Source organism: Lissotriton helveticus, chromosome 3_1, assembly GCF_964261635.1.
Source record: "Lissotriton helveticus chromosome 3_1, aLisHel1.1, whole genome shotgun sequence".
NCBI classification, from domain to species: domain Eukaryota; kingdom Metazoa; phylum Chordata; class Amphibia; order Caudata; family Salamandridae; genus Lissotriton; species Lissotriton helveticus.
Genome location: NC_136061.1, coordinates 1,806,897,311 through 1,806,921,898, shown reverse-complemented (window position 1 = coordinate 1,806,921,898; position 24,588 = coordinate 1,806,897,311). Strand labels below are relative to the sequence as shown.

General features: G+C 46.1%; 1 protein-coding gene across 1 annotated transcript in view; it reads right to left on the bottom strand.

Annotated features, from left to right (window-relative positions):
- PAFAH2 (platelet activating factor acetylhydrolase 2) overlaps positions 1–24,588 on the bottom strand; it is a 124,222-nt gene that overhangs the window by 40,532 nt on the left and 59,102 nt on the right. The window contains exons 7-11 of the mRNA XM_078682693.1: positions 21,133–21,274; positions 12,429–12,542; positions 11,776–11,867; positions 8,759–8,929; positions 2,111–2,259 (exon numbers count right to left, since the gene is read on the bottom strand). Coding sequence (XP_078538819.1) covers positions 2,111–2,259; positions 8,759–8,929; positions 11,776–11,867; positions 12,429–12,542; positions 21,133–21,274 — 668 coding nt within the window. The remainder of the gene's footprint in view (positions 1–2,110; positions 2,260–8,758; positions 8,930–11,775; positions 11,868–12,428; positions 12,543–21,132; positions 21,275–24,588) is intronic.

Here is a 24,588-nt window from a genome sequence, read left to right as displayed (position 1 = left end):
CAGGCCGTCTCTGCACTCTACAAGAGTATATGTGTGCAGGCTGTCTTCTCCCCTCCTGCTATACCTCCCTAATTTATTTTATTATTTGTTTCCTGCTTATGTCTTCAGTGTTGGTGTCCGTCACCGCTTGCAGTTCACTTAATCACCCTTGCCTTGCCGACCCACCACCACCTCCCGCCCATCGCTGGTTGTTATTATTTGTTTTCTGCTTGTGTTTTCGGTGCGCCCCTTTCACCGTCTGTGCATCGCTTGAATGTAATTACCTTTCGGCTGACGGCCGCAGGCCGTCTCTGCACTTCTACAAGAGTATATGTGTGCAGGCTGTCTTCTCCCCTCCTGCTATACCTCCCTAATTAATTTTATTATTTGTTTCCTGCTTATGTCTTCAGTGTTGGTGTCCGTCACCGCTTGCAGTTCACTTAATCACCCTTGCCTTGCCGACCCACCACCACCTCCCGCCCATCGCTGGTTGTTATTATTTGTTTTCTGCTTGTTTAAAAGCAGCATCTGTTCTTCTCAGGGACGTGAAATGTTTCCCGTTTGAGGATGTGAGCGCAGTGGGTCGATCGTGGTATGCAGTCCCGTGGGCATATCAAAGCACTGGTGGTCGAAAATAGTGATCAGCCTAAATAATATTCTCCAGGCAGTTTGTTTTGTGACAATCAGTGAATGAATAGGCTTTTAGAAATGTAACCCATCAGTACAAATTAGTATAGCAAAATGACAGACAGGTCGCAAAAATTCAGTGTGCAGTTGGACCCATTTGCGCATGTCTGGATGTACGTCAGACCCCAGAGTCTTTCATGACATGTTTTGACACACATTTTCAAAATACATAATTAAACACTGAAACAAAACAATAAAGCTAGTAAGGGGGAACACTAACATTGCTAGATGATTGGAACCCCAGTCTTACACACCGAGGGCCAGATGTACGACCACTGGAAACTGTGACTCGCAAATTGCGAGTCACAATTTGGGAGTCATAATTTCCAATGTACAACAGTGTCTGGTACACTGTTTGCGATTCCCAATGGGGTCGCAAATTGCATGCCTCATGAATATTAATGAGGCTTTCGCAATTTGCGACCCCATTGGGAATGGTGAGCACTCCCATGGATGGTGACCTGCTGGGGTCAGCAGACCTCCATGTCTGGGACTGCTTATAAATAAAGCATTTTTTTTTAATGCAGCCCGTTTTCCTTAAAAGAAAACGGGGTGCATTTAAAAAAAAAAATGTAACTATTCATTTTTGCACATGCATTCCCGGACCCCTTCTCGTTTCTGAGTGCTTTACCGCCCTTCTGAGAAGCGTGGTAAACTGCGAGTGTTTTGCGACCGCAAGTGCGGTCGGAAAACATTCTTACATAGCTGTTGGGGTCGCTATTGGGAAGTGAAGGCCCCTTCCTAATACCGAGTCGCTAAACACTATTTTGTGAGTCGCAAATTATTTGCGACTCGCAAAATAGGGTTAGTGCATGGCCCACAGGATTTTTGCATGCGCAAGCAGGTCTAAAACCCATTTGCGCATGCAAAAATCCATGGTACATCTGGCCCAGAGTGCATTAGGAACTTGAGTTGCCCACTTGTGTATTTTTTTTTTTTATTTCAAAATTATTTTAGATGCATAAGGAGGAACAGAATTAAAAAATATATCAGTACAGACATTTAAACAGTTGCAGCGCTCCAAATTATCTGAAAGATGTCTCACCTGGAAATCGAAACTGCAGGTGTAACATTTTGTCACAGCACTTAGACAAGGCGAGTAGCTCACAAAATCAGCAGGACTGAGGGACGCATTTTTTAAAATCTTTTCCCAGTCGCAGCCCACTTCATATGTAGTGTAGATTACCAAACAACTGGGGCAAACCAGTGCGGGGAGGGGAATGGTGGATCTGAGGCACAAACATTGTATTTCCCTACCTCCTTTGTTTTGCTCATATTTACCTAAAATTCCTCTGCAGTTATTTGGTTAAATATTTGAAAAGAATACGCCCTTCACTCAATATAATTCTATAGATTTTGGGTAAGTTACAGAAAACGGAATCTTTGCTGGGGTCCATGTTTGTGGTATCTGAGACAAAATATATAATCATAGTCTTTCCCTTACCGAGATGCTCCTGAAGAAACGTCAGGGCTGCCCTGTTGGTGATCTCCAGACCTAGGTACGGATCGATGGTGCCTCTGGTCTCAAAGACTTTGCTCAGCAGACGCCCAGCTAAAAATGTGAAGTCAGTGTGACTCTGATGCACAGACCCTCTGGAAATAGCAGAAAGAAGAACACCTTTTATATTCAAGTCTCCAATAACTACTGGGCAGAGGAAAGACATTGAGGAGAACAGGGTTATGAGATTTAAAATTATGATTTGACAAATCCAAGGTACACTGGGAACTGTCCGATTTCTTCAGGAAATTGAGGCTAAAGGCGTACTTTGAGAAACAGGAAACCATGGGTGACATTCTCTCTACAGGCGAGACAGAACTGAGACTTAAATCTACCTTCATTCCACCACCTCACACTACAACAGTTGAGATCCTGACCTTTGAGCACGCTGTGTTTAACGACATTGAAAAATTTGAAGACAAAGACAGATTTAAAAATCTAAGCACTGTAGAATTTAAAGCCTTCAAGAACTGCAAGCTAACACTTCTATTGTGATCAAGCCAGCGGAGAAGGGTGGAGGGTTGGTCATACAAGACAAGACGGCATACGACAGGGAATGCAGACGACTGATCAATGACACAAAGAACTACACCCCCCTGACTTCCGACCCCACGTCGGAACTGAAATCTCAGATTGGGAACTTGGTGAATTGTGCCGAAGCCAACGGGCACATATTCAAACATGAAGCGGATTTCCTAACTACGGGTGAAGGTACCATCTCGTATTTCTACACCCTACCCAAGACGCATAAAAACAGACTCTCCTCCCCCCCACCCCCCCAGAACGCCCCATTGTCTCGGGGATCGGATGCCTGTTGGAGCCATTATCTCGCTTCTGTGATTTGTTCTTGAAGCCACATATACAACACACCCCAACCTACCTTAAGGACACTAAGAGTACTTACCACAAGACGTGACCATGGATAAGGATTCCACCATCCTGGTGTCCCTTGATATCAAAAGTTTGTACACCAGTATACCACAAGATGACACCATCAGGGTGCTGTGCAAAGCACTGACAGAGGCTGACCCCCAGACAATTCGTTATAGAGTGTGGGACATTGGCACGTAAGCTGAACTATTCTGAATATGAGGGAGACCTGTTCGTTCAAATCACAGGAACTTCAATGGGCAGCACCTTTGCCTCGAGCATAGCCGGCTTGTACGTGTACGACTTTGAGCAGAAGTACATTCTTGACGAAGGAATCCATTCAGGTCATATATCTCTTTCTGGAAGAGATATATTGAAAATGTCCTTGTCATCTGGCAAAGACCGGAAAACACTTTATCTGAATTTTTACAATGGATTAACAACTGTGATATCAACCTTAAATTTAGTCACACTTATGACAAGAAAGAAATGGTTTTCCTGGATGTGACCATCTCCAAGGTAAATGAGAAACTACTTACAAAAACATATAACAAAACTACTGCCAAAAACAACCTTTTTGAGTTCTCCAGATTCCAACCCAGGACACAGAGAAAACTTGCCATACGGGCAGTACCTCCGTATTAGGAGAAACTGTAGTAGACTGGACGACTACCGTACCCAATCAGCTGAGTCGTCAAACACACTGAGAAGTAGTGGATACCCAGACAATATCCTGACGAAGAGCCAGAAAAGTGCATGAAATCAGCCCAGGGAAATCCTTCTAGAGGATAAACCCAGACATACCGAAGAAATTCCCCTGACCTGTGTGACTACACATAGCACAGCATCTAACGCTATTACGAAATCCATCAACAAACATTGGAGGATACTACAAACCAACAACAGAAATTGGGATAAACCCCCTTTCTCCTTCAAACAGGCCAGGAGCATTAGAGACTCCCTTGTACACACGCGTCCTAGAAAATTAGAAGGCAATCCCATTCCATCAGTTCTCAACTCCTGGGGCCTACTTAGCGTCACAGGTCATTTCCCCTGTGGGAACTGTAGTGTCTGCCATTTAACCAACCCTACCAAGGGTTTGAATCTTGAGCCTAACAAAATATGGACACAAAGATCCTGCACAAACTGTAATTCCATCAACTTTGTCTACTTGAACACATGCCCATGTGGCCTCAGATATTTGGGGATGACCGGTAGGAAAGTGAAACAACGGATTTGCGAGCACCGGAGTAACATCCGGAGCAGGAAGAGCACTACCAAGATGACTGAACACTTTCTGCAACTGAACCATAACACAAATGATTTGAAATGGACTGTCATTGAGCAGAACAAAGTAGGCAAGAACATCCAAAGACTTATGTTGGAAAAGGAGCAGCGCTGGATTTATCGTCTCTCCACACATAAACAGGGTCTGCATGATAACATTCCATGGGGGTCTGTCCTCAAGAAATAGGGATGGGATCCCATGATTAAAAGACACCCTTTCTAGATAGCACATATCTTCTACTGGGTTGCTGTCACTATATGGGGGGGCCTCCTGTAACACCACACCTGCACAACATGAACAAAACCTTTTATGAATACTTCTCACAGCTTTATTTTCCTTCTTTAAGAGAAGGTTGATACCACTTGATTAACCTCTGTTTCCTGTAGAAACACTATACTACAGTCAGAACGCCCCATAAGCAGCATGTATCCTACATGTATATCACATGAGGAATATGCGTGGCCACAATTCCCATATACCAATGGGACACTGTTACTTACTAAGCGGTGCCTCAGTGTACGTTTGGCAACACATTTGTCTTTGTCTGAAGCAGAGCCTTTCATTGATATACCCCCTTGTGTAGACACTCTGAGAACCGGTCACGAGTACATTTGCGCCTGGGGATATTCTTTGTATATCCCATCCAACATGAGTGTAAAGTTGTTGTTTCAAAACATCACATTAACCATGAGGGTTAACACTTTAGTCATTGATCTAGCAATATGCCAATGAATGACCGTACGCATGTACGGGATGACATCATTGCCCCACGCCAGGAATGAAGTGAGGGACGATCCGGCATGCTCCGGTTGCTGCAGAGACAGTGCTTAAACTCAACCGCCCAGGGCGCCTCTATCCTCGGGGTCCTGGAAGACAGGAATCACCAGGTGTCATACGGGCGTCTGGCTTTGGCATAGAAATTAAGAATCTCTGCAACTCCAAGGTAATGAAGCCCCTTTGTTTGGATGCCATGGTAACAACTGTGTCCATTTCCCGCTAGGATCCATGGTGTAGATTCCTCTACACCTCATGTAGGCTGCAACCTTTTTCCCTCAACACCCGAGACTTGGGTTTTCGCATTGCTCTTTTAATAGTCATGTTCACCTCTTTTTTAGTCTTTTTAGTCCTTAAGGTATGATAATTATTTATGCCCCATACCTGACATTCGGAATCGTCATGCAGGTATTAGTGTATAGTAGCACATTGAGCCGGCATATTGTGAGCGATCACAGGGGCAATATTTAGCCCACCTGTAATACCATCGTGTAAGTACTAAAACACACGCACTTTACCACTATCACCATAGGTTTAAGAGCTAAACTTATGGACACACCTTGAAGAGCACGCATGGCAGCATGAGCGTTGACACCCACACCACATTATCGCGCGTCTGAGCAAAACGTTTAATGTGGCAGGCTTGTCTTTAGTTGTGTTTTTCTTACAGAATTGTCTGACTTTTCTAAGTTTGCTGAAGGCCCGCAGTCACTGTAAGTGTAGCGGTGTTCAAGTGTCACAGGTGAGGGCGCACCTTAGCGTGTGCATATCCCTGTGACTCTCTGGTCCTGACAAAGGCTTTACAAATTGCTTACGGAGGCTGAAACATGTAGACGGTAATTGCACTTTCACATCAGGATGTGGCTGGCCATTTACAATCAGTTTTTACATCCACTTTCCACTGGTGGATAAGTTAGTCAGTTATTTAGATTTAGAAGGGTAACGGAGGGATAGAAGAGTGAAAAAGATTTGCATTTATAGAACGCTTGTTACCCTTTCTGGGGTGTTGGAGCACTTTTTTGGTGAGTAACACGCTACTCCGGAACCCATAAAGAATTAGTGTTGAATTAGTATAGTGAAATATGAAAGTAATTTGGGTGGTGGATATGTTAGTCAGTTACTTGGATTGAGAAGGGTAGTGGAGGGGTAGTGGAGGGATAGGGGAGGGAAAAGGTTTGCATTTATATAGTTCTTGATGAGGTCAATCAGTCGATCAGGGAATTGTGAAGCACGCTACTCACCCGTGAGGGTCTCAAAGCCCTGGAGGGGGAGGGGGTGCAGCTCTGAGTCAGCTGAAGAACCAGGTCTCGAGGCTCTTCCTGAAGGTGGGCAGAGTGGGGGAGCATCTGATGTTGCTCTGGAGCTCGTTCCAGGTGTTGAAGTGCTTTTTCGGTGAGTAGCACGCACCTCTGGAGCTATAATGGATTAGTGGTGAATTAGTGTAGTGAAATATGAAATTTGAGAAGTGGACATGTTAATCTGTTATTTTGATTGAAAGGGATAGGGGAGGGATAGAAGAGTGAAGGATTTAGACTTTTTTTGTTTTGTTTTGAAGGTAATAGCAGTAGGTGGAGGCTTGGGGTGAGTAAAAATGGATGTCGAGGGGAAGAGTCAGAGGGAATAGTTTAGAAAGGCTTGCTTTGGGGGATCGGTATAGTAAAGATTATGCAAGGAGGGGTAGAGTATGAGAGAGTCTAGAAAGAGTTATTTTGGGGATCATGTTAGTGGTATGGGGTTTGGAATGAATGAGAGCGGATGTAGAGGATATATTGATAGAGGTAAAGGGTGCGAAATAGGGCAGTGTATTGGAAAGAGTAGTAAATAGAGGTTTGAGATGAGTCAGAGAGTTGAGGTAGAGGATATATTGAGTAGTGGCTAGTGCTAAATCTGGTCCTGCCAGCACAGGTGTGAGTATGGGGTAAGATAGTTGAAAGCAAAGTAGGGTGGGCGTCATATTGTTTAATCAGTACATGGGAAGTAGTCATGGTGGCGGTATCAATAGTGTGCAAAATGTGCCTGCGCACAAATTACATGCCTGGAGCGCCAAACCGACCCTGTATGCGTGTGTGCCATTGGAATCAGGGTTGTTTGCCCGAACATGCTGAGGTCATCAAATGCATCCTAACTATTGGTATATTAGTAAACAAATAAAGGAATTTAGGTAAAACCACCATTTTCATTACCGCAATATTGGTCGGTCATAGAGAGCATTTAACCTACTTCTCTAACTGTGATACCACCCTACCATAGTTAAACCGAACCACGAGGTCCAGGCCTGCTTGGATCCCGATTCTCAGATACTTCACTGCATCCTTGCTCCACTGCAAGTGGAAGTCAATCGCATGAGGTTGAGTGATAGGGGATAAAGGGAATACAATGGATTTGGACCAGTTTATCCAGAGACCAGAGTATCAGCCATATATTCACGTATTATGAGCGCTAGATTGGTCGCTGTGTCATGCACATACATGACCATGTCGTCTGCATACAGCGATATGCCTATGGGACGGTGCATGAATCTCAGTGCAGATTCCGCACGGTGTTGATGGAGTATACAAATAAGTGATTCAAGCAAGAGCACGAATAACAACGGGGATAGGGGACACCCCTGGCGCAAACCCTTATGAATGGGTAGCATGTTCGTAATCACCCCACTAATACGCACCCAGGCCACAGGCCTCGTGTAAAGCAGCTGACTCCAGTGCAAAAACACATTGGGGATCCTATGTGCTCTAGGGTACAGACCTGCTCAAAGCCAACACTTGATTGTGATCGTTATGACACATTATATTCCTTTCACTGTATTTGGGCTCATATCTGGATCCTCCAAAAGGGCTATGACTATCTGATTTCCTGTGTTAAAATGAAATCCGCTCTGCCTTTCTTTCATGGAAATGAAGGGCAATTCCTTCCCTCAGTAACATCTCTGGATGACATTGATGTAACTGTCTGTGATTACTGTGTCATACTATTTTGGACTTTCAGGGCAAATACACTCTGCTGGAGTACATCTTGAATGCTCCACCAAGCTACCACTGAAGAGTCAGGAGTACAAGTAAGTACTTGGGTATCCAACTGGGGTGTAATTAGATTTAAAGCATGGAAAACTTGTGGTCAACATAAGTGCCAAGTAACAAATGACTGTTGAAGGATCTGGAGAAAAGACCATCACATACCTCAATTGTCCTGTGAGACATTATGAGCACAAATAGATTATCTCCTGGTGTTCTTAGACTGAAATGAAGCACCCAATACTGAAAGCACAATATTGGACCACCCGCTACCTGGTGTGCTTAGACCTGGTGTAAGCAGCCAATACTCATGGAACTCCTATTCCATTAGAGCTTCGGAGTGATGGGATTATCTGACACCCACAGGATGCTCAAGAAACCTCCCCTCCCCCATCCAATGAACGCTGGTGAAGAGGACCCAATACTCAAAGAATAGGCAAGAAACCCTCAACCCCCTCAGTGCCATCAAACCTAGTGAGAGCACCCAACACCCACTGAAGTCTCAGGTGAATCCCATCCGACTAGTACATTTAGACGTGGTGGAGAGATGCACCACTGATACTGCATGAGTGGTTAGAAAACCACATTCTCTCTTAACTTCTGCTCCCTTTTGCGTAATCCTAGTCCTTGACTGAAACACACGATACTCACAGGATGGTCATGATCTTTGTTCTGCTGTTGTTCGCGCCAAGTCTTCTCATTTTGGTGACAGTGTCGGCAGTTTGGAACTTTTCTGTGTTGATGAACAGCGCTGGCTTTTTCACTTTCGGGTAGAGATCATGTTCCAAAGGAAACATCCATGCATCGAGAGCTACTGCACACCTACAAGAGACGATAGAAGTGGACAAGCGAAAGGTAGTTTGATACTGCTCTGAGAGCAAAAAATACTGTAAAGAAACATCCCACTTCTAAGAAGATATGGAACTGTATATCAAACATGACGCGTCCCCAGACCGATCATGGCCTTTGGGAAGAGTTACGCCTTTGCTAAGGTTGAGCAGTTCAACAGATTTAAAGGAGATACATAGTTATACCAGGCAGAACCAAGATAACGCACCTTCGTTTAGAGTACAGAGATTAGCTTCATATTTCAGAAAGAGAAACAGAGGTTATTTCAATGCCCTCCTTACAAGTGCACCGTAATTTGGTGCAGGGGGTATACTGAGGAAATTCCAGTTGTTACACCTTTTTCTCCCGGAAAGACTGTATGGGCTCAGTATTACCAAGTCTTTTTTACATGCATTTCTGCCTGACTCTAGGGGGGAAAAACACATACAATTTCCACCTGCTTTCAGCAGGCAAGAACACTCAGTGGGATGGCCGGTGGGGGTGTTTGATGGGTCGGCGGGCATGGGGAACATGGTAAATTGATGTTGAGTTTATGAATGCAGGCCCGGCAAACATGTGCAAAGGAAGATGGGTACACCAGTAGGGACTGTGACGTGTGAGAAAAAGAGTTTTCATTGTTGCTCCGTTAGCCCCAGGGCCATATCAGATTTTCAGGATAAGCACAGACTACCTACATTTTCCGGCTCCTGTAGACTATCAGTGGGCCCACTGGTGTAGATGGACCAGTAGTACACAGTAAGAATGCCTTGCTTTTTGTCTTTAGGGGGAAGTGTTGGTGAGCCTGCAAAGGTGAAACAGAGGTGCCAAAGTTTGAGACATATCTGAAAGGTTTAGGAAGTACAGAAGAGAAGACCTAGGAGTAGGTGGATATGGAAACATATCTTCTCAATCTCTTTGAGGTCGAGGAATATACAGACTAAAATTTAGCTTCCAGACCTAAGCATTCTACGTATTGTTCCTTAGTGCCACCTTTAGGGTTTCTGTTGCTTTGCTGGAGGAAGTTCTAAGGAAAGCTGTTTTGAGGCCCTGAACGGTTCCTATGCTGAAAGATGAGAATTCCGGGCCTTCCATTGAACATTTCAAAAGGATGTTTGCAGTATGAGGAAGGCCTGTGGCAATGTTTCTGTTGGGTCCTAGTGATATGCCCTTAGATCTCAGGATTTTCAGTGTAACTTTCCTTTCTACATCTTTGATTTGTGCTCTTCATTGATGTTACTGGAGCATCATAGTATGGTCTGTGCCATCGCAGAGAGGTTATGATTCTGGCCACAACTGGAGTAGAGAACGTTCTTCTAACTAGTGATCAACTATAGATCAATCCGTTAACATCACAGGGAGCCCATTAACTTCTGATCTGTAGAATTAACTGGGAGTACTGGATTAAGGCTACCAATGCTCCACGCAGTGAGACTTTACAGGAGGAAAGAAACTGAAATACATTTTGGGTAAAATTCCTGTGGTAATTCCTGATTCTGGCCTGTAATTTCACCAGATGGGTTGGCCGCGTTAAGCAGCCGAAATCGCAGGGGGAAACATAAAAGCCCTGCAGTGTTTCTGGGGACCTAATGTAAATCCTGGTGGGCCCGTGACCCGGTTTATAGGGCTATTACCCTATAAACCATTATTTTCTCATATTACTATGTGTTTGGCATAATTAATGATACCCCTATGAAAGTTCCGTCTGTTTGTTTTGCAAAACGCTTATAAAAAGATTTTTTAAAAAGTGTTTCTACTGACTTTGTAATTCCCTAGAGTATTGGTAAGTACCAGTGTTACCGACCCCATGTGGAATTCTGCGAAACTCGTAATGAGTCCTGAAGAGAGCTCAATTTTAGATGCTTGAAGAAACCATTGAGCCAGTTGCATGAATAAATGCTGCTGCTGACATTTTATGTAGCTGGCCTGAGAGTCACAGGTTTGAAAGCTAGCGGATATTTGATAAGTGTATGGCATTTTGATTTTCACTTCCTAAGTTTATTGTAATGTATCTATCCCACAACACATTTTAATATTGTATGCACATAATTATATGCCGCCACGCTATTATTTTTATTTTTAAAAATACTCCTTGGTGATGAATCACTGAAGGGGGTTTAGTCTTGCTAATACCTTTGGATAGCTTGTTTGTTGCTATCGAGGGAGATTTAAACTGAATATAACATCGTTCTAACATAAGTAGGATCTTTTCATCTCTTCCTACCTTTTCTTTTTCATAGGTTACAGAAGGACCGAGAAGGGAAAACTCCACTAGCCTTTGTAAGGAATTTCTTTGTCATGACGTCTTGGTACTCTGTGTAACACTGGCTCCCCTTGCCCAAGAATGGATATTGAAATTTGAATAGCAGGAGCACAGTCACCTGTGGAAGAGAACTTCTATGACTTGCTTTTGTCTGTCTCAAACAAGGGAAGCTTTGCAGAATCTCGCTCCAAAAAAGCACGGGCCAAAGTTTGCAACTCACAAAGTGACAGAGATCCAGGTAATTGAAACTGCATTCCAAAGATTGTGTATTCATTGGCCACAGTCACATGCAATATTGGAAATTCTGCCCAGTACTGAAAAACATGCTTCTTTTGGCTTAAAAGCAAAAAGTATTTCGTGATGGAAGAAAGAAACGGATATAGTTGATATTGAGAAACCCACACAGGATATAATGTTCTGTGGGTAGATTCATCTGAGTCAAGGGAGAGGTGTGCACTGGAAGGGGCAGGCCAGGAAGGGGGTCAGGGCCTCACATGCACACTTCCTAGGCCAGCAAGCTTCTCACCTTTTTTGGGATCATTTTCGGTATTCTTGCATCGAATGTCCTCAGAATGCTCACCTGAAGCGGGGTTCTTTAACCAGTGCCAGCAGAGCGGTCGCTGCTCCAAAGGAATGACCCATGACGGCAACTTTACTCAGGTCAACCATTTCCTGTGAAGACCATTGACAACACAAGTTTGTTTCCAATGCCATAACTTTCCATAAGAAATTCCCCACAGTCGGGAAAAACATAGCTGTACAATCTCCATCTGCTTCCTGGTCCCCATCGGCTCTGCACGCTTCTGTTTAGCTCACTCAACTGGTCCGATTGCATTGACACAGTCCATTTGTAACTACGACTGTACCTATAGTTTTCACGGTCCCCCTGATATATTCCCTTGGATTTCAGCTCAACATGCTCGCACCTTCAACCACTGCATGTCCTAAATTCCTACCACGCTCATCAGTGCTATTACTGCCTCTGTGTAACCTCAGACACGTCTCTGTGTGTAGTACTTTTGTCTCTGCTTCTACATGTCCCCCGATTCACCCACAGCTATTTCCTTTGCAGCCCCTGCTTCCACTCGGTTCCTGTTCCTACACCTCAGCCAGTTGCTGTTTCTGTGTGTTGTAGGTTCTGCATCACACCCACCCTGTCCTTACAAGTCAGTGCATCCACCCAGCTCTAGCTGATCTCATTTTGCAGATTCTGCATGATGCGATTTGAGATACCTTCAAGACTGAGAGGTCAACGCTGGGCTGCAGGATGTTGGTGACACTGGTGCCACTGTTAATTTCCACAAGCAGCTGGAGAGCTCGTATGCACTCGTTGGCTCTCTGATGAAGCTGTAAGCAACAAATGTAGAAATGTAATGACAAAGTGCAGCGGCATGACTGTCTTCTTCAGATGAGGACCTTGTGATAAGTCCCTGCTGTAATGGGTGACTGCAGCCAACCTGCGGCACCTTGCGCTCAGTCAATGACACCTTTGCCCGAAATACCCCTCTGCCCCCCCCAAAGCTATAATGTGTATGATACTGAGGCATATGGGCACTCCCTATCCACCTTCCCTACTAGGCCACTGCGCCAGATATGCCACATTACTCCGTATGCCCTTCCCTGCCATGCCACTGCACGAGCTCCAGATATGCCACATTACTCCGTATGCCCTTCTCTGCTATGCCACTGCACGAGCTCCAGATATGCCACATTACTCCGTATGCCCTTCCCTGCCATGCCACTGCACTAGCACCAGATATGCCACATTACTCCGTATGCCCTTCCCTGCCATGCCACTGCACTAGCACCAGATATGCCACATTACTCTGTATGCCCTTTCCTGCCATGCCACTGCACGAGCTCCAGATATGCCACATTACTCCGTATGCCCTTCCCTGTCATGCCACTGCACGAGCTCCAGATATGCCACATTACTCCACATGCGCCTTCCATGCCATGCCACTACGCCAGATAAGTCATATTACTCCGTATTCCCCTTCCCTACTTTGCCACTGCACCAGCTCCAGATATGCCACATTACTCCGTATGCCCTTCCCTGCCATGCCACTGCACTAGCACCAGATATGCCACATTACTCCGTATGCCCTTCCCTGCCATGCCACTGCACTAGCACCAGATATGCTACATTACTCCGTATGCCCTTCTCTGCTATGCCACTGCACTAGCACCAGATATGCCACATTACTCCGTATGCCCTTCCCTGCCATGCCACTGCACTAGCACCAGATATGCCACATTACTCCGTATGCCCTTCCCTGCCATGCCACTGCACGAGCTCCAGATATGCTACATTACTCCGTATGCCCTTCCCTGCCATGCCACTGCACTAGCACCAGATATGTCACATTACTCCGTATGCCCTTCCCTGTCATGCCACTGCACGAGCTCCAGATATGCCACATTACTCCGTATGCCCTTCCCTGCCATGCCACTGCACGAGCTCCAGATATGCCACATTACTCCGTATGCCCTTCCCTGCCATGCCACTGCACGAGCTCCAGATATGCCACATTACTCCGTATGCCCTTCCCTGCCATGCCACTGCACTAGCACCAGATATGCCACATTACTCTGTATGCCCTTTCCTGCCATGCCACTGCACGAGCTCCAGATATGCCACATTACTCCGTATGCCCTTCCCTGTCATGCCACTGCACGAGCTCCAGATATGCCACATTACTCCACATGCGCCTTCCATGCCATGCCACTACGCCAGATAAGTCATATTACTCCGTATTCCCCTTCCCTACTTTGCCACTGCACCAGCTCCAGATATGCCACATTACTCCGTATGCCCTTCCCTGCCATGCCACTGCACTAGCACCAGATATGCTACATTACTCCGTATGCCCTTCCCTGCCATGCCACTGCACTAGCACCAGATATGTCACATTACTCCGTATGCCCTTCCCTGCCATGCCACTGCACTAGCACCAGATATGCCACATTACTCCGTATGCCCTTCCCTGCCATGCCACTGCACGAGCACCAGATATGCCACATTACTCCGTATGCCCTTCCCTGCCATGCCACTGCACGAGCTCCAGATAGGCCACATTACTCCGTATGCCCTTCCCTGCCATGCCACTGCACTAGCACCAGATATGCCACATTACTCTGTATGCCCTTTCCTGCCATGCCACTGCACGAGCTCCAGATATGCCACATTACTCCGTATGCCCTTCCCTGTCATGCCACTGCACGAGCTCCAGATATGCCACATTACTCCACATGCGCCTTCCATGCCATGCCACTACGCCAGATAAGTCATATTACTCCGTATTCCCCTTCCCTACTTTGCCACTGCACCAGCTCCAGATATGCCACATTACTCCGTATGCCCTTCCCTGCCATGCCACTGCACGAGCACCAGATATGCTACATTACTCCGTATGCCCTTCCCTGCCATGCCACTGCACTAGCACCAGATATGTCACATTACTCCGTATGCCCTTCCCTGCCATGCCACTGCACTAGCACCAGATATGCCACATTACTCCGTATGCCCTTCCCTGCCATGCCACTGCACGAGCACCAGATATGCCACATTACTCCGTATGCCCTTCCCTGCCATGCCACTGCACTAGCACCAGATATGCCACATTACTCCGTATGCCCTTCCCTGCCATGCCACTGCACTAGCACCAGATATGCTACATTACTCCGTATGCCCTTCCCTGCCATGCCACTGCACGAGCTCCAGACATGCCACATTACTCCGTATGCCCTTCCCTGCCATGCCACTGCACGAGCTCCAGATATGCTACATTACTCCGTATGCCCTTCTCTGCTATGCCACTGCACTAGCACCAGATATGCCACATTACTCCGTATGCCCTTCCCTGCCATGCCACTGCACGAGCTCCAGATATGCTACATTACTCCGTATGCCCTTCTCTGCTATGCCACTGCACTAGCACCAGATATGCTACATTACTCCGTATGCCCTTCCCTGCCATGCCACTGCACGAGCTCCAGATATGCCACATTACTCCGTATGCCCTTCCCTGCCATGCCACTGCACGAGCTCCAGATATGCCACATTACTCCGTATGCCCTTCTCTGCTATGCCACTGCACGAGCTCCAGATATGCCACATTACTCCGTATGCCCTTCTCTGCTATGCCACTGCACTAGCACCAGATATGCCACATTACTCCGTATGCCCTTCCCTGCCATGCCACTGCACGAGCACCAGATATGCCACATTACTCCGTATGCCCTTCCCTGCCATGCCACTGCACTAGCACCAGATATGCCACATTACTCCGTATGCCCTTCCCTGCCATGCCACTGCACGAGCTCCAGATATGCCACATTACTCCGTATGCCCTTCCCTGCCATGCCACTGCACGAGCTCCAGATATGCTACATTACTCCGTATGCCCTTCTCTGCTATGCCACTGCACTAGCACCAGATATGCTACATTACTCTGTATGCCCTTCCCTGCCATGCCACTGCACGAGCTCCAGATATGCCACATTACTCCGTATGCCCTTCTCTGCTATGCCACTGCACGAGCTCCAGATATGCTACATTACTCCGTATGCCCTTCCCTGCCATGCCACTGCACGAGCTCCAGATATGCTACATTACTCCGTATGCCCTTCTCTGCTATGCCACTGCACTAGCACCAGATATGCTACATTACTCCGTATGCCCTTCCCTGCCATGCCACTGCACGAGCACCAGATATGCCACATTACTCCGTATGCCCTTCCCTGCCATGCCACTGCACTAGCACCAGATATGCTACATTACTCCGTATGCCCTTCTCTGCTATGCCACTGCACGAGCTCCAGATATGCTACATTACTCCGTATGCCCTTCCCTGCCATGCCACTGCACGAGCTCCAGATATGCTACATTACTCCGTATGCCCTTCTCTGCTATGCCACTGCACTAGCACCAGATATGCTACATTACTCCGTATGCCCTTCCCTGCCATGCCACTGCACGAGCTCCAGATATGCCACATTACTCCGTATGCCCTTCTCTGCTATGCCACTGCACTAGCACCAGATATGTCACATTACTCCGTATGCCCTTCCCTGCCATGCCACTGCACGAGCTCCAGATATGCCACATTACTCCGTATGCCCTTCCCTGCCATGCCACTGCACGAGCTCCAGATATGTCACATTACTCCGTATGCCCTTCCCTGCCATGCCACTGCACGAGCTCCAGATATGCCACATTACTCCGTATGCCCTTCCCTGCCATGCCACTGCACGAGCTCCAGATATGCCACATCACTCATCACCCACTACCTCGCACTTGGTCCCTCTAGTCCTAGCAATGCTCTCTGTGACTATCAGATATTCCATGCATGCCACCACTCCATTAACCTGTCACCCACCCATAGGTTCCATGCAGCAGCTCGCTACCACCTCCTGTAACAGCTCTACATGCTGTGTAAGAGGACTGTTCTTGTGATTTCTATATTTTCCAAAGGGGGTAGAGCACATACAAATATATTGTCAATTTCAAAGCATTCAGCAAATGGATATCACACACACGAGATTCAAGAATAAATAAAGAAGGAAATGTCCAGCTATATTAGGTTGAAATAATAGCAATTATTTACAACATTATTAACTCCTATGCAATTGTTGGAAGCTGGAGTAAGCATGTGAAGAGTAGTTAAAGGAGTAAATTTTGATGTGGAATCAGGCAAACGCTTGCTTTAAGCTGGCCAGGTAAGTACATTTGTGATCGGATTGGGAAGGAAAGCTGGTGGGCAGAGTCACTCGGTTCTTGTTCTCAGTTATCTGGTGACTGATGACTGAAGGCAAAAACACTGCATGAGCAGCATTCATCCCAGCAGATTCTGGCTGGCTGGAAGAATGAGGGTTGCTACCCTCTGCGGACGAGAACCAGAGGCAGCCAGCCCGGTGCCTGCGTGGCATCAGAGAGTCATCCATAGCGGGGGATCGCTCCAAAGCAGGACACAACCCTGAAGAGGACCGGTGGAGGGCAAGATTTGTAGCAGCCTCAGTAGCACAATTGGTGGTGATACTTCCCTGGTGAAAGGCTTGGTCTGAGAGCGGCCTTTACAGCAGCCAAGGGTCCCTTTCTCAAGTGGAATGTGCGATGATTGGACTTGGATGCCCAGGATACAAGGCAGGGTGTCAACAAGTCATAAGAGGTGGGCAGGCAGAAGGACAAGCAGGCCTTAGTGGTTTCAGGAGTGGTGAACAAGGGAGCACCCTGGGCTGCAGCTAATCCTGATCACCTATCTCAGGTCCTGGTGGCAGAAGGCAAAGCTCTTCCACAGAAGTCCTCTGCTGTGAGGCTGACGGACTCAGAAGAAACATAGTTCACAAGCCACAAAGTAATCCAAGGCACAACCAGCACTAACCTGTTTTATGTGGGTAAAAGGGGAGGGTGCTGTATGCATCAGGAGTAGAGTGAACCTAAATGGGTCCAGCTTAAGGTTCAAGAAGTATGAAACATGCTTGGGACACCAGACCCGTGGAGTGAGAAACATTTTGAGGCCTACTCACATGGGAATTTATGGCCATTAACACAGGTTCACGGCCAAAATATGCTAATTTATGCATGTCAGGAATTCATTAAGGCATTCCTGGCATGCATAAATGCATTTACTACTGAAGATTTCTCAGCTACTAGTGCAGAGAAATTTGCAGTAGTAAATTGCAGACTCCTAGGCGTTGGAAGGGAGAGTTCCAATGGGTGGCTTGCGTTGGAAGTTTGAGAATGGCCACAAACATGTAAGTTTTTGGCCTTTGCCAAACTTTGATCCGGTCCCTTTCCACCCCAGAAATAGGAAATAACCCCGGTTTCTCAATGGAAAGGGGAGTGTATCACCCATGGTTTTGCTTGGTATATAAGGGAAGAGTTCACTCCATGGTGAAAACTGTTTACCCCACTGGGAAACAACACATGCAATTGAAATGGGGGCTCCATTCCCCTGTGTAGAATTCTACACTATGCAGAGAAATTCACACCGTGTTGTTAGGAGCCCGTGGAATTTTCAAATGACATTTCCATTAATGCACCTGCATTTGGTATAGCTTTCCAGGAGTGCTACTGTGAATGTAGGTGAATAGGAAAAGAACGTAAAAGTACGTTTAGGCGTAGAGAGAGATGTAAATCTTCACCTGCACTTATGCTGTTTTGTTAACAGGGCCCACTGTTGTACAGAACGTTTATTGATGGGGGAAAACATCTGTAAGATAAAGACATTATAAACAATAAATGCAGTCCCAAAAATTAAGGAAAACTACAATTAAGAGTCTAAAATAGGAAAATGGCCTTTATAGCGAGGGCTGAGTCATGCGTGCCTTTTCCCTCCAAGAGCGTAATAACACTTTCCTGAACCTCGAATCTGCCTTAACCATGGATATGCGTGGTTAAGGCAGATAGCGGTCTAGTGTCCTGATGGGCGGGAAAAGGAAGAGGAAGCATCGGAAGCGGAAGCGTCAGAGCAGGAAGCTCCGGACGCAGACAGGTAAGTGGGGCCGGGTTGGTCAGTTTTAAGGCTCAGGGAAGGTAAGGGGTCAGGGTAATTTTTGGAAGGGGGCAGGGTTTTAGGGCTTGGGGGGTCTGAGTAGTTTTAAGGGCCAGGGCCGGGGTTGGTGGGGGCGGGGGGGGGGGGTTAGGTGTGGGGGCTGTTTTTAAAGCTCAGGGTGGGGTATTTTCTTTTTTAATGGGGGCAGGATTTTACCCCCTAGGTTGGGAGAAAGGGGTAGGGGTAGTTTTAAGGGCAGTGTGGGTTAAGTTTTAGGGATCAGGTTAGGGGGCTGGTGTCGGCACAGTTTTTGGTACGGGGCAGGTTTTTAGGCTTAAGGGTGAGAAGAGGGGAAAGAGTAGTTTTAAGAGCAGGGTGTGGTTGGTTTTAGGGCTCAGGGCGGGGGAGGGGTGAGGTGAGAGGATAGGATTTTAGGGCTTTGTGCGAGAAACGGGGATCGGGTTAGTGATCATTTACCACACATATCTCTTTAGCAAACATGCCTTTACAACGACATTCATTGTAAAGACATGTGTGGTAAAGGCATACGTGGTAAAGGAATGCATGATTAAGACGCATTCGTCGTTGGCACCGTTTTGTAGAGGCCTGCGTGGTTCAGCCATATGTGCTTCTTTTATACAACCGTCTAAAATGGGTCAAATGCATGATTGTAGAAGTGAATTAGAGAACAGAAACAATGTATCTCTCCAATTCCTGGAGTCTCATAAGGCTGCTACTGACCATGTTCTAATACAGATACCATGATGCTGCAATACACATGAGCCAAAAGACAATTACCTCAATGCCTGTCCACAATCCAAATTTTAGTAAACATGAGGGCAAAATACTTTATTCAAGGGCCAAGTGATGGGAAAGTCTACAAGTGGTGGGACAGTGAGTGAAAAAAGAGATGACCTGTGAAACTGTCTGGGATTACTTGTGTTCCTGGTCAGCAGAGGACACCACCTGGCAGTGCTGGCTGGACTGTTCCTGTTCGAGGAGGGTCACAGGACTTTGCCGATGGTTGTTGTGGCACGGTGAACACAAAGCACAATAGACTGGAATGCGACAGAGTAATTAACAGTGGCTGAGAGTGATTCAATCATGCAACCCATCACTTATTTCCCTTTTTTTCCTTAGCAAAATCTCTGCATACTGCAGGGGATTTCACTCTTCACCACCCCCTGCCTCCCACAGTCCTTCTCTACAAACTAATCCATGTCACATCCGGACACTGCTTGTGCCTTCACTACGTACCACTCAGAGACACTTCCAGTCACTCAAATGTGCATCTGTCCCCACAATCCAGTGGCACATCCGAGCATTCGAAGTACACCTTTCAAGACTACCTGTCTTTGAAAAACGTGTCCACGCCTTCCATATTTCCCTTCTTTAACACCCTCTGTGACTCGTGCAGATGTTCCATGTCCTCACCAGCTGTCGTAGTGATACTTGCAGATGTTTCAAGGAAGTGAGAGTCCAAGTGCGGCCCTCCTGACCTTTGCATGCAGCCTCCTCTTCAACAGCAACACTGGGCTGCTTTTTACTCAACTAACATCAAGGAGATGTTAAATACACAGCCATGCATTTATTTAAAGAGTAATTGCAGTTAAAGAAAGGAAGTAACAAGGCTGTCCTGCACTGTTTAACTTTAGGAACACTTTGATTCTTAAAGACATCTTGCAGCAAAAGTGTAAAAAATATGAAATCTCTTCAAAATTCAAAGTGTCCTTCATTAACATGCAGTACCGTTTCACCTTAATACATCATATTATATCAGTGCATTGAGAAGTATTTTTTTTTTAAGTTATAATTTTGAGACATGAATTTTGAAGCATTATTTCCCCCCACCCTGACAACAATGTGAAGAGTGAACCAAGAGACAAGTCTGTTATTATGCACTCTTTGGGTGGCCTGGGTTCCAATTATACATGAACAACATTATAGTTTATTCAATCAAACACAAGAGAAGGTTTTGTAAGGAGCAAATCCTTAAGTCATGTATTTTGATGTCTTTCTATATGTGATAATGAAAAAAAAGTAGGGAAAGTGAAAGAAAACAATTGGTTAGAATCACAAAATGTATTTAAGTGGGGAAGTCAGGTTTAATCCCAGGTTTTCTAGTTTCACACAGTACAACTAAGCTACTAGATGTATACGCTTTGCTTCCCCTACACCCACCTTACTGCCGACCGCCACCCTGGCTGGAATCAATGCGACCCTCGGTCAAATCCTGACCAAATCTTCTGGAACCTGGGAAAATCTTTGCGAGTACCTATGGTCTAAACCAATGTTGCTCTAGATGTTTTGCCTGTACCCTACCCACTATGAGGCAACTCCAGGCACTCCACTTACCAGTTATACTGCGCCTTGCCCCTTGTCACTGTTGCATACTGCACGGACACCTTACGCTACTTTCAGTACATTTTATTTTTACAAACCTGAGGGTTTCGGAGATGAAATTCCTTTTTCCCCGGATGCAGCTTTTGGAACGGGACCCACTCCTCTTGTGCAGATCCATCAGGGGCTTCATCCCCGCCTGTGGGTGTGGGGCAGAAGTAGGTGGCAGAGGCAGAGCCGTCTCTGAGATAGAAGGAGCCCACTATTAGTAATGCTGAAAAAACAGCTAATAATGCGGACAGTGAGGGGATAACGTTAATCAAGCTGATTATACTGACAATACCTATAAAAAAGACAATACAGTAATAATACTGTTAACAAAGATCTCACCATTAACATACCTGACAACAGTGTTGCTAATGTCAGCAATATCGTTAAAGATGCTGATATCACTGTTGCTGTCATCACTGCTGTCAATAACGCCGACAATACTATTTATGTTGATGCCACAATTGTTAATGCTGTCAACAAGGCTGATATTATTGATGTCACGGCCAGTGCCTAATTTGTAAAAAAAGATTAGTGCCAGGGCCCTCTTCAGCAGGCCACTGCAGAGCGCACACCACAGTGCCCCAGCCAGCTCTGCCACTGACAGTATCAACACAACTACTAGCCATCACACTCCTTCAACAGCGACAATTTCAAACCCCGCAGCTATAAGAATGGCTTGGGCGGCGCGTGATAGCCATTTTTAATTTATATTGATGTAATAATTATCGGTTATTGCAGTAATCTCTAAATTAACCAGACAGCTCCACCTTGTGGCAGACTGGCACTAGCGCAGGTGTTGACAAGTGCCGGTACCGATCACCGGACACCACCGTCTCAAATTAAGCACTGACTTGTCACCAAACAATGCTCAGAAAGGCACAGAATCGGTGCCAGCCAGCTCTGTGGGCTGCCTGCTTGGTGACCACAGGTTTGGCGCCCCCTGCAATTAGGCTCTTCTCTCGGCACCAAGACGAGGGCAAGCAGGACCATGCGGATTGTCAGGATTATAGGGCAGGGGATTGCAGGTGCTAGAACACAGGCAGCCATGCTCAAATAAATCATTGTTAGTAAAGCTGATAATTTAAATGAACTGGCAACAATGTTGATAGTCAATGCGCTGTCAAAGATGCTAGCCACACATTTAGCAGTGCTGGCCACTTTCCTTCCTGGGAACGTGTTAAAGAGCCCCACATTGTGCTAAATGATACGAACTGTATGAGAAAATATGGTTAAAATGGGTGAACTGGAGGGGTGTACGCCGCAATCAATACTGTGCTATGAACGAAAAATAGACCTGTTGAATAAGGGTGATGTGTGTTATGAGAAAACTTAATAAAATACTTAAAAAAAATTTTTGATCACTGTTATATGAGACTAACAGACCGAAAGATTTAACTACTGTTAACCACCTGGTTATGAGCCAAGAAAGCACACGTAACAGATTTACAACAGTCTCAAATAAATCTCAAAATTGGAAAAGAGGTGCCTTAGTGAAGTCAAAGCACTTCTGCATTACTGTCCACTCACCACTGTCAATAGAACATCTGAAACATTCATTGTTTGGTTCCATACTTTCTATTTTCTGGTTCCCTTGGAAAACCAAGATCATTAATTGAAAATGTTCTGTACTGTGATTCAACTCTTCACAGAAGTAAACCTTAATCTCTGTGATGGTGTTTGAGGATACCGACTCTGGGCTCTTCAGCATACTGCTAGACAGCTCTCTAGATGAACAGGTCATCACATGCAATACATTTGCTTCTTATCAGACAGTGAAGCGAATTTAAATAGCTACCTTCAATAGAGTGACTTCTGGGCCCACGCTTGGTTAATAAAGCTATGTTCTTAACCAGCATGATGCTACCTACCAGTTAACCTGTGCATTCTATTGCTCAGGTGGAGAGTGGCAGAGCGAACGATGACCTTATATGGGTCCCAGAACCACCTTTACATATTGAGATAGAACAAGCTAGGAGAGCAAGAGCAGCTGTTCCTATAAAACCTCAATGGTATGAGAGGGCTGTGGACATTTATAAAATATCTACTTGCCCAAGGGAAAGGATGATTTCGAAATCCACTTGTCCTAGAAAAAATAATTTTGTCCCTTTAGGTGCATGCTATGAGCCAGCAAATTATGACAGTGTTCTCATATCAGAGCTTTGGTATTAGCCTCTCTTATTATGGTAGTTTGATATTATGCCAAGGTTTGGATTCTAGCAAGTCTTTGATTTTTCCACCTCTCTGCAAATCTACTTACAGGGACTAAATTTAGTCAGGAAGTGGTGGTTTCATGTATAAAATTCCTTTTGTGTTTGAGCATACTCACAAACTAACATGTGGAAAACATTTGGAAAAAGTTGACAAGGGCAGAAGTAAAACTTTTCCAGGGTGGAAAAAAGGGGGTCTAGGCAAAGTGAATTTGCAAATGTTAATCAGATTTCTATATCATATCAGTCTCGTGATCAAGGTCTCTGCGAGACCGAAACACGTAGAGAATGTGCTGCTGGTGAAGCTGTTATGAAATAAAATAACTTGCACTGTATGGGATCGCTGGTCGTTATTGAAAGGAGCCAGGAGTGCGCGAGAAAATGCCTTTGGCAAAAAAGAATGTATATATATATATATATATGAACAACAGCCTTCCTCCACAAGAAAAGAAGCAGGAGCCCAGGAGAGCAGGTAAGACGGGTTTTATTGACACAAAGGCAGTCCCAGTTGCGGCAGATGCATTTCGGCGTGAAGCCTTCTTCGGTACCCGACACCGGGAGCCCTCATCAGTATTCTGTTCCTGCTGCCTCTGATGAAAGAGTTTGCGTGGCCCGCCCCTCCCCCTGCCAATGAGGCACACCTGTCGCAGTCCGTTTTAACTCCAGGGACTGCAACTCCCAAAAGGCCATGTGGTAGCAGCAATTCGGGTCCGTGAGATAGGGAGGGAGTGAAGAAATCCCCACCGCGGTCACATAGCAGGACACGATGACTGAGCCTTTCCCTGCCGTCTTGCCAACAAGTCCATCCCCCTGCTCCCCAATACGCCACAGCCTCGCACCCAGAAGATCCAATGTGCAGGGATCAAATATGCTGTCAGCACAATGTCCAAATCGAGGTAAAGTACCTCACTGCGCGGGTCCTCTGTTAGCAAAGCGGGAACTGGATTATCCCTCCCGGGAAGACGTGAATGCCGTGAGGCGGAAGCCAGCAGTTATCCAGAACCCAAGCGTGGCGGGACTCCTGAATTGTGCCACTGGCAGACACAAGAAATATGAACAACAGCCTTCCTCCACAAGAAAAGAAGCAGGAGCCCAGGAGAGCAGGTAAGACGGGTTTTATTGACACAAAGGCAGTCCCAGTTGCGGCAGATGCATTTCGGCGTGAAGCCTTCTTCGGTACCCGACACCGGGAGCCCTCATCAGTATTCTGTTCCTGCTGCCTCTGATGAAAGAGTTTGCGTGGCCCGCCCCTCCCCCTGCCAATGAGGCACACCTGTCGCAGTCCGTTTTAACTCCAGG